The sequence below is a fragment of the Haplochromis burtoni genome, unplaced genomic scaffold (assembly GCF_018398535.1).
Source record: "Haplochromis burtoni strain Fernald_Lab_line unplaced genomic scaffold, NCSU_Asbu1 Contig_258, whole genome shotgun sequence".
NCBI classification, from domain to species: domain Eukaryota; kingdom Metazoa; phylum Chordata; class Actinopteri; order Cichliformes; family Cichlidae; genus Haplochromis; species Haplochromis burtoni.
In genome coordinates this window covers 783039-792543 of record NW_024582619.1, presented here as the reverse complement: position 1 = coordinate 792543, position 9505 = coordinate 783039, and the positions used below count along the sequence as shown (strand labels likewise).

General features: G+C 42.2%; 1 protein-coding gene across 1 annotated transcript in view; it reads left to right on the top strand.

Annotated features, from left to right (window-relative positions):
• The window catches only part of LOC102301187 (voltage-dependent calcium channel gamma-2 subunit), a 68452-nt gene that overhangs the window by 43498 nt on the left and 15449 nt on the right, over nt 1–9505 (top strand). Inside the window, exon 2 of the mRNA XM_005939419.3 lies at nt 3073–3156. Coding sequence (XP_005939481.1) covers nt 3073–3156 — 84 coding nt within the window. The remainder of the gene's footprint in view (nt 1–3072; nt 3157–9505) is intronic.

The window sequence follows — 9505 nt, the reverse complement described above, 5'->3', positions numbered from 1 at the left end:
AGACCCAGAGTCTGGGTCAATGCAAAGTTTGTTTTTACTCTATTTATGATGTGATATTATTGACTTGTTGATGTTGGTCCATAACAAGATGTGCATTAGACTTATTGGTACAAGTCTAATGCACATGTACTGATGTATCTCTAGTCTGACTAAACCATAATGGCTTTAACTGCTCTAAAGTGTGTCCTTGCTTTAACTAAGCCAAATTTCCATCCTTTGTGGCACTGACTCACTTTGGGGCCCAAACTCAAGTGGCACTTCAAGGAATTACAGTTTCAGACACTTCCACTTTTCCATCATTCCTCAGCTCCAGAGGTTACCTGCGTGGTCTTCGGTTTGGAGGAACTCAGCAAGGGGCACTCAGGGAGAGAGACACCATCAAAACATTATTTTTTCTTTTCTTTTCTTAGGTAGCTGTTAAACGTACTTTTTTTCATATGTACTGCAGAAACTTTATTGTTTATGACAGTAATGTAATCACCGCTAACAACAACATAAGATATGCACATCACTTCAGATGTCAGAAACTTCCCACAAGATACCTACGTCACACCCAGGTTCTTTGAATATGATGCCAAGTTTAGTTTAAGCTTCCCACGTTAGTTTGGAATTACTGCCCCCAACAATCTTGATCGAATCAGTGATCTCTGACTAATGCATTAACCTCCTAGGACCTGGCGTCCACATATGTGGACATCACATTTTGGGTCGTCTAGACCAAAATACTCAATTTTGCTCCACAAAGGCCTGATATCCACGTACGAGGACATTATACTGCCACTGTTCTATAGAAATTTAAAACAAATATCCTCATATGTGGATCTCATTTTTCTCAGAGACAAAAAAATCAGGTAAAAAAAAAAAAAAGTTCAATCTTTTTACATTCATCAGGTCCCAATCAGCCCACATAGCAAAGAGAAATCAAAAATGCATGCCATGAAAGAGTTCGGGTCTTAGGAGGTTAAAGCAGTGGTGTCAAACAGAAGGCCTGGGGACCACAATCAGACCACAAAAGACTTCAATCCGGCCCACTGGACTTTTAAAGGAGGACATAAATTTTAGATTTTAACTGTATTTTCATCAAATTTACAGCTTGTTCTGCTGATAAAGACCTCCCCCACAGTAGTAAAGGTAACAGATAAACAATTAAATGACATCTACTTTAGAAGTGTCTGTTTTTTACATGTCCACATTCAAATAAATAACTAAAATGGACATTTTTTTCTGTTTTGACAAAAACTTTCCTCTTTGTAATGACAGGGCAGTCTGGGCAATGAGCCAGCAGAGCTGTTTCTGTAATTTTACACTCTTATTTCAATCCCAAAGAGCCAAGCTGGAATTTTTTATTTCGCTTACTACAGCAGCATTTCTTTATCATCTTATAAAACTGAGACATTAGGTTGAAATTGCATCTCTTCTTCTTATCCTAAGACATCTTAGGGATTAAACGTGCAGTTAAACACCTTTACACTAACAGAAAGTTTCACCGGTCTGGTCCACTGCAGATCAAAGTGGGCTGTATGTGGTAAAATGAGTTTGGCATCCTCATTTTTTTGGAGAGCTCAGTGCACATTACACATGCTCTTATTCACACTGAGGTTTTTATGGGTCATATAAAAAAACCTCGTGCAAACGTGTGGTGTTGTTTTCTGAGGGAGGACAGTCTCACGTCTTCATTTGTCACACTCTTCATGCTCTTAGATTATCCTCTACCAATGTAACTTGAACAATGCAGCTGTCACCACCGTCCTTTAAAGCTCTGTTGATTAAACAAAGAAACAGTTTCTAAGAGGCTGCGCTGAAGTGCTAAATATCTCCTTCACGTCCACTGGAGGGGAAATGACATCATTTTAAAGTCTAGTCATCGGCGCTTACTGTAGAGAAGTGAGTGTGTCTGTGAAGCACACTCAGCATGATTGCAGTATTTTTAACTTTGTAGTACCGACTCGCATTTGTCCAACAAACAATTACTGTAAGCAAGTGAGACACAGGGGCATTCAGATGTGAAACTTTTCTGCTGAAACACAGTGCGCTGTCACTCATCGCGGTCCTTTCAGGAAGCGAACGCAATCTCAACACGGCGCTCTACACGCAGTTCACGCTGAAATTATGAAAAGATGAAAGTGTTTTTGCAGGACTCTGAAAGGTTTCGGCGCCGCTTCCTCGTGAAATATCTTCTTTAATGTATCTATCAAAGTGCACTTGATGAAAAACACTTTGTTCGTCTGAGAGTTTTCTGAGGTGTATTAAAGATATGTAAATATGAAACAGGCTGTTGTTGGAGTCCTGTCATGATTTTTTTTTTCTTTTTTCACTTTTTTTTATCAGGCTTTGCTATAAAATGGTTATTATCTCCACAGGTAAAAATGCAAGTTTAGCAGCAAACACTCCCCCAGCGATGAGTGAAAAAGACGGCTGGAGTGAGGCTCGTGGTAACAGGGCTGATGTGTGTGTGTGTGTGCACGCCTGGAAGTGTGAGACATATTGTGAGAGTGTGCTCGTGTGTGCAGCCGATGCCCATTTGAAAGCCGGCGCTAGTCTTTCGTCCTTCAATCGCCAATTAACAAGGGGCCATTTAATTGCAGTGGTTTAGGAGGGTACAACAATTACCACAGGAGCTGCACTAAGCCAAAAACACACACACAAACACACACACAATCTCTCTTAATGAGCAGCACTATCCTTTCTTCCTGTCTATCATTTGCATTTTGCTCTCTCCGTGCCTCCTCTTCACCCTCCCACCTGCGTTTTTGAGTTGTTTAGACTGAGCTCCTCCAATCGTCTTCCTTATTTCTCCTTGTCTGTCACTTTTTGTTCTGTGATATGTTTCCTTCAAAGCTCCTGACAAAGTTCTCCTCCCTGTCTCATCTCTTTTGTCCCAAAGAAGGGTTGATACAGACACCGAGCAGAATACTGGAGACTTGATACAATCTGCGATACCATGCAGGAAAAAATGGGAAAATTGAGTTTTCTTGCGTTCGGTCATTCAGACGAACACAAACATAAACCCATGTTTGCAATTTTAGATTTTGTCAGTGCTGATTTTTGTAATATGTTCTTTCTTTCTCACAGGTTCTTTCAAAGGCATGTGCAAGCAGATAGATCACTTTCCTGAGGATGCTGACTATGAGGCGGATGCCTCAGAGTACTTCTTACGTGAGTCTGTCTTTTTTTCCTTCATAATCCCAGAATAATCCCAAAGTTGTCACCTATTTATGCTTTCTGGTTTTAGTTGGTTTTGAGTCAGTAACATCTGATCTTAAAGTTATCTTTCACTGCTCGTGTCTTTATCATGAACTCTCTGAAAAGCCTACAAACATATTAAATGAAGGATGGAAAGTGAGGATGTGGGCTGACTGACAGCACACTTAGCCAAAAATGGAAAAAGATCAAAGGAAGAGGGGAAAGGGGCTGGGATGAGAAACCACACTTTTTTGTCGTAGAGAGGGTAAAAGGAAGAGGTGGCAGAAAGTCAGAGACAAGGAGAAACTATGGAGGGCAGTGTACACTTACAGCAGAGACTCAGTAGAGGAGGGGTCAGGCATGTGAATGGAAGAATGAGGGGAATCTCACTGTTATGGAAGAGGAGGAAGAAGAAATAGTTAAAGTCCTCAAGAAGAAAGATTGTGGGAGGTGAAAGAGGACAGGAGGAAGGTGCATCAGGAGAAAGCACATGGCTCAGTGAAGGGAAGGTTGAGGAGGTGAAGGACAAGGAGTAGGGTAGCAGTACAGCGCTGTTGCTCTCCCAGCGGCTTGCCAATTAGGACACTTTCTTCTATAAATACTCTAGGCTCTGCTAAGTGGGTCACACCTCTCCCACTCCTCCTTCCTTCCATCCATCCAGCCATCCCTCACCTCCTCCCTCTTGCTTTCCATCCATATGTCTGTCCATCTCCACCGAGGCCTTCACGCTTGCCTGACAGCTGGTGGATGGAGGCTGTGGGGTAGAGCGAGGAATACAGGGAAGCGAGGGAACTGAGTTTGTTGTCATGTCCACTCAAAAATCTTTTTTTGTGTTTTTAAAAGTTTGCAAAAGTTTGAAGATGGTTTAGTGAAACGGATGCGCACAGTGTGGCACGGGAAGTTTGCTAGTTTGAGACTGGATAGTGTACAGTTAATCTTTTTTATAACAGCAGGGAGTGAGTTGCGGCAATTCTCTCGATGCCATAAGGCTTTCTCTGAGGCCTTTCAGACAGAAGATTCTGACCTATCAGCCAAAAAAAGTATCTGTGGTGTTAATTACCCTCTGTGCAGCCTTCCTGTTGTCACTAATGGCCCTGAGGAGCCGTAGAAGCCCAGCAGGAGCTTCTGGTCGTTGGTGCTGTGGGTCCATTTGAGATCAGTGGAGATGTGGGTGCCCAAAAACCTGTAGGTGAACTTAGGTTTCTGGGCCGAGTTGGACTGATTGAGGCTAGTTGGTTGGGAAGTCTTTGATCCAGGAGCAGGTGTCAGGATGGACCTGATGGTGGTCCAGTTTGGTGGTGAGGATGTCTGGGATTCTCCACAAAGAGCATCCTAATGTAGCTCTTCCTGTTCTCCAGAGGGCTAAGCACTCTGTAATGGGTGATGGTGGTGACATCCTCCGTGGACCGATGTGGATTGTAAGAAAACTGGTGAGGATCAAGGGAGGGGGGTATACAGTCTCTGATGTGCGAAACAGCTGCTCGAAACACTTCATAGCTACAGACATGAGGGTTATAGGTGTGTAGTCGTTGAGGCTGTCTATACCAGTCTTTGTGTGGATGGGAAGGGTGGTGGAGGCCTTCAGACAGGTGAGAACAGTGGCATGAGTCAAGGAGAGTTTGAAGAAGCTGGCGAGGATCCCTGCCAGGCTTTGACCACAGCCCCTGGGATGCCATCATGCCCATCAGCTCTCCTGGGCGATCACCGCTCTGAGTCCTCCTTATATACTGTTCAGGTCAAAACTTGAATCATTTTGATATATGGTAGCAGTAAAAGATTAACCTGAAATTTTGTTAAAAGTCACGCAAAATATCCATCCATTCTCTTCCGCTTATCCTTGGTAGGGTTGCTGGGGGACTGGAGCCTATCTCAGCTGTCTTAGTGCGAGAGGCAGGGTACTCCCTTTACAGGTCCCCAGTCTGCTGCACGGCTAACACAAAATATTTTTAGGTAAAACAGGACCTAATTTGTGATACTAGAGGTTTTTCTACAGAAACAGGGGTTGAAAAGCCTAGAAAATACTCTCCCTCCTCCCTTTAATTAATAATTAATCCTCCATTTAATAATGTCAGATGGGTTATTATGTAAATTCCATAATGAATCTCTAATTTTAAAATTGGTATAAACACATATAATGAGGCAATTCTAGGCCTGGGAAAAACTGATCCTGACCATACGAACACGAACACGTGTTTGTAAGAGTTAATAAGGCTTCACATGCACTTGGGCATGAATAAACTGAATGTAATTTTTTTTCTAACGTTGACTTTGTAATGAGATGTAACCACTGCTGTCCAACGAGAATGACCTAGCTTAATTAGAATAGTCATTAGCTGTAACCCTGACAACAAGTCAGGTAAAACAGTTAAATGCTGAACTCAGCTGTAATTATATGCTGAAATTCATCGCTGTGTCAAGTGCTTAATTGTAACTGTCACCATTTGCACAAACTGTCCTTCTGCTCCTATTCTGTTTGCTATCTGAGCACCACTTTTGTAGTTTGCCAGGTTACGTAACTATTATAAATGCGTTAACGCACTGACTCTTGCACTATTTGCTTTTGGCTTCCTGAATTCTTCAGTGATATGGTAATCAAAGCCTATTTTACTGTCCGCTTCACTGCAAGTCACTCTGATTAACAGTGTCAGCTAAATTACAGCAATAACAATGTAAAGTGTGGATGATGACACATTTTGACAGATGGAAATGATGCAACATCTGTTTATCAATGCAAGATCTTTTCCTCTGTTATTCTGCTCATACACATTCCCACCTGAAAGCTTCCCACTATAGCCACAGTCTCATACTAGTTGCTCAACTGAACTTGCTGGGTTCATTATACAGTAGTCGATGTAGATGGTTAACCATTCCCCTTCAAAAAGCTAACCTTCAAGTGCTGCATCTGTAAATCCCAGCCCACCTCTGCCACCTTGAATTTCCATCCCTTTGTTTTGCTGCCAAAAGCCTGAATAAAGACGGCCAGAAAGATGGAGTGAAATAATAGAGTTCAATATTTGCTGACTTGGAGTTGCTGGTTTCCTCAATACATCCTGAAACATCAAAGCTGTTCTCAGGTACTCTGATTTATACAGAAAAAGGACGTCCGATCATTGATGCATGTATTTTACCTTCACCTGTTTTTTTTTTTCTGTCGTAATATCACATCACATCAGTCATTAAGCTCTGACCAACAGTTTTGAAAACATGCGTGTGAAATAAATCTTTGCTCTTCTCATGTCTGAATGCAGCTTTGTGGTGATATATGGACTAACATCACAGACCACATCGAAGATGCAAATTAAGAAGGAGAAAGCAAACGAGCCCTAACATTTTCCTGTTTTTGTTGCAGTATCATGATCTGTCCCAGATGGGTTTTTTGAGTTGAGATTCACTGCACAGAAAAAAAAGGAAAAGGACTAAATAACACCTCTTGCATCATGACTGAGTGGGATTTGTCCACAGATTAATGAAGTGCAGCAGTTGTGCAGCTGCAGAACTGAAATGAATAAAAAAGTGTACAGAAGCACAGAGACGGGCAGAAATGTCAGATGTCATTCTGTAACAATTCAAACAGTAGCAAACTAATATTAATATGCTGTTATTCAGACTAGAGGAGTGCCTTGATGCAAGGTTTTCAAAAGTTGAATTAAGGCAATCGATAGCAAATAGTAGGGACAGCTAACTAATTACCCAGAAGTTAAGCAGGGAATTCCCTTGACCCTCGGGGTGACCACTTTTGATGGCAACATGATTGCACAGGTCATCTGATGGAAGGCAAGCTGCTCCCAAAACAATTACAATGTAGTCTGTCAAAACGATTGTAGTCACTCTCAGACAGATTGGTGAAGGTTTGCAAATAATTGCTGTATAATTAATAAATGTACAAAGCAGAGGCTCCAGCAACACTTAAAAGTAAAGAGGAACAACTTTATTAACTCACCAACGCGTTTCCACTTGTGATCAATCTGCATCAGGTTGCACCAGCGAGCGCAACTCATCTGCATTTGGCTATTTGCAGCAGGGGACTCAACTCAGCTAGTTGCATCCTGTAAATATCCATCCATCCATTCGCTTCCACTTATACTTATTCCAGCTGTCATAGGGCGAGAGGCCGGGTACACCCTGGACAGGTCGCCAGTCTGTCGCAGGGCCAACACACAGGGACATACAACCATTCACACTCACAGTGACACCAACAGGCAATTTAGATTAATCAGTTATCCCCACAAACTGCATGTCTTTGGATGGTGGGAGGAAGCTGGAGAACATGCAAACTCCACACAGAAGGACCCCGGCCTGACGGTGGAATTGAACTCAGGACTTTCTTGCTGTGTGGCAACAGTGCTTACAACCGTGCTGCCCTATCCTGTAAATAGTCTGACGCAGTGCCTGTGTCAGTCTGTAGTTAAATAACCATCCTGCAGCAACTACATCAGAAAGAATTTCTGTTTCAAATCTAGGAGGTTCTTGCAGGATTCAATGTAAATAGTTAAAATGAATTTCTATCTAATGTGAATATGGCGACAGATTTTCAGCAGACAGGAGGGGATGTGGAATTTTCACTGATTTATCACAGTTAACTGCCATATTATCGCAAACAGATTGAATATAATTGCAAATTGACCCCATTCAATGACGAATTGATACAGACTGATAACAAACTGATTCCATTATATTGCCGTTTTAGTACCATCTCGATGCACCAGAGTGGCTTCGAAGATGTCCGGAAACTGACTGTGAATGGTGGCTGATCTGATCCCCTTCTCCAAAGCAGCTATTTAAGAAGAAATGAGATTGCAGTTTCATTCCACACAGTCGTAATAATTCCGGTCATGCTGCAGTTTCCAGTCACTGTTTTCCCGAGCGTGACTGCAGCATAAGAAACTCGGGTTTGCGGTCACTATGGTTTCATACATTTTCATACATTGCTTTGTTGCAAAGTTTTGCCCGGGATGCCTCATAGGTGCCCGTGTGCAACAGAAAACAGCTTTTAGGCAACACATGAGCATGGCTCTAGTAAATCGGAGAAAAACACTGTCAAAATTTGCAGTATATAAGGTGAACGGATACCGACACACACGTGCATACATAGATTCCTTTATTTGTTAGAGATTCTTTTCACACACTGTTTCTCCTTTTCTCTGTCTCCCTCTCTCTCTCTGCCCAAGGGCATTTTCTGTCTCTCTCCCTCAGTCTCTTGCTCTCTGAGCTGTTTCACCCTGCCCCCCTCCCTTTTAGGTCTCCTCTCACTGGGTGAATTTGTACATGTGGTTATGTAAGAGCAAGCAGTCAGCCTTCGTCCTGCAGCAGTTGTACTATCAGCCACAGAGAGAGAGGACAGATCTGCCACCAGAATTCTTCGGCATAGCATAATATAGAGGACAGAGCTGACGATTTACCTTGCCGATGTACCCATCTAAACCAGAGAGCACCACTGTCGATGCAGAAATCTCTCTCTGTGTGACTCAACTGCATTTTCTGTTTCCTGGAAAATTTTACCGGCGTCTCCTTTCGTTCAGATCTCTTAATTTTAAAACATTAACTTATGCATGAAGACTTTGGGGTTTTCCTTGGTCTGTTTCATGCTGTGCAGAAACCATGAAGGCCTTCACAGCCGGCTTCTTGGTCAGAACTTCGACTTTTATGAAACCTTGTGCAAAAATATGCACCTGACAAAATCCGAACTTGTGGGTCACTTGAAAACAGATATTATACAAGGACATACATTTCACCTCGGCTTGCTGAGACGCTTGTTATGTCCTATATAAAACCGTTTTGATGTATAGCCTACTGTCCATAATATGTCTTGCACTGTCTGCTATTATTGCACATGAACTCACGGTGTCCTTGAAACCTGAGCTTGCATTTATTGGATAACAGATTTAGGTGACAGCATGTTTCTTGGTGTCATCAAGGTGGATTAATGTGCATTCACTATATCCAAAAACAAGACAAAGGAAAAAAAAGCTATCTATATTTATTTCCTGAAATTGTTACATAATTGATCCCATTTTGGCTTTAAAACTGAGGAAATCCGAAGCCCACGGTGCGTGGCTATATGTGTACTGATGTGCCTTTGTGGACATGTTACAGTAAATGTTCTGACTTGGGTATCATATGAGTTGTGTGTGTTGAGGCTTTAATTTGAAACATATGAAGTCTATAATTCACAGATTTTGCATAGGCTACTACAGCTGTGTGTGTTTGCAGAGTTGGAAAGAGTAAAAAGGGAAAGGCTGTGAAGCATACAACACAAAGTGTGTGTGTGTGTGTGTGTGTGTGTGTGTGTGTGTGTGTGTGTGTGTGTGTGTGTGTGTGTGTG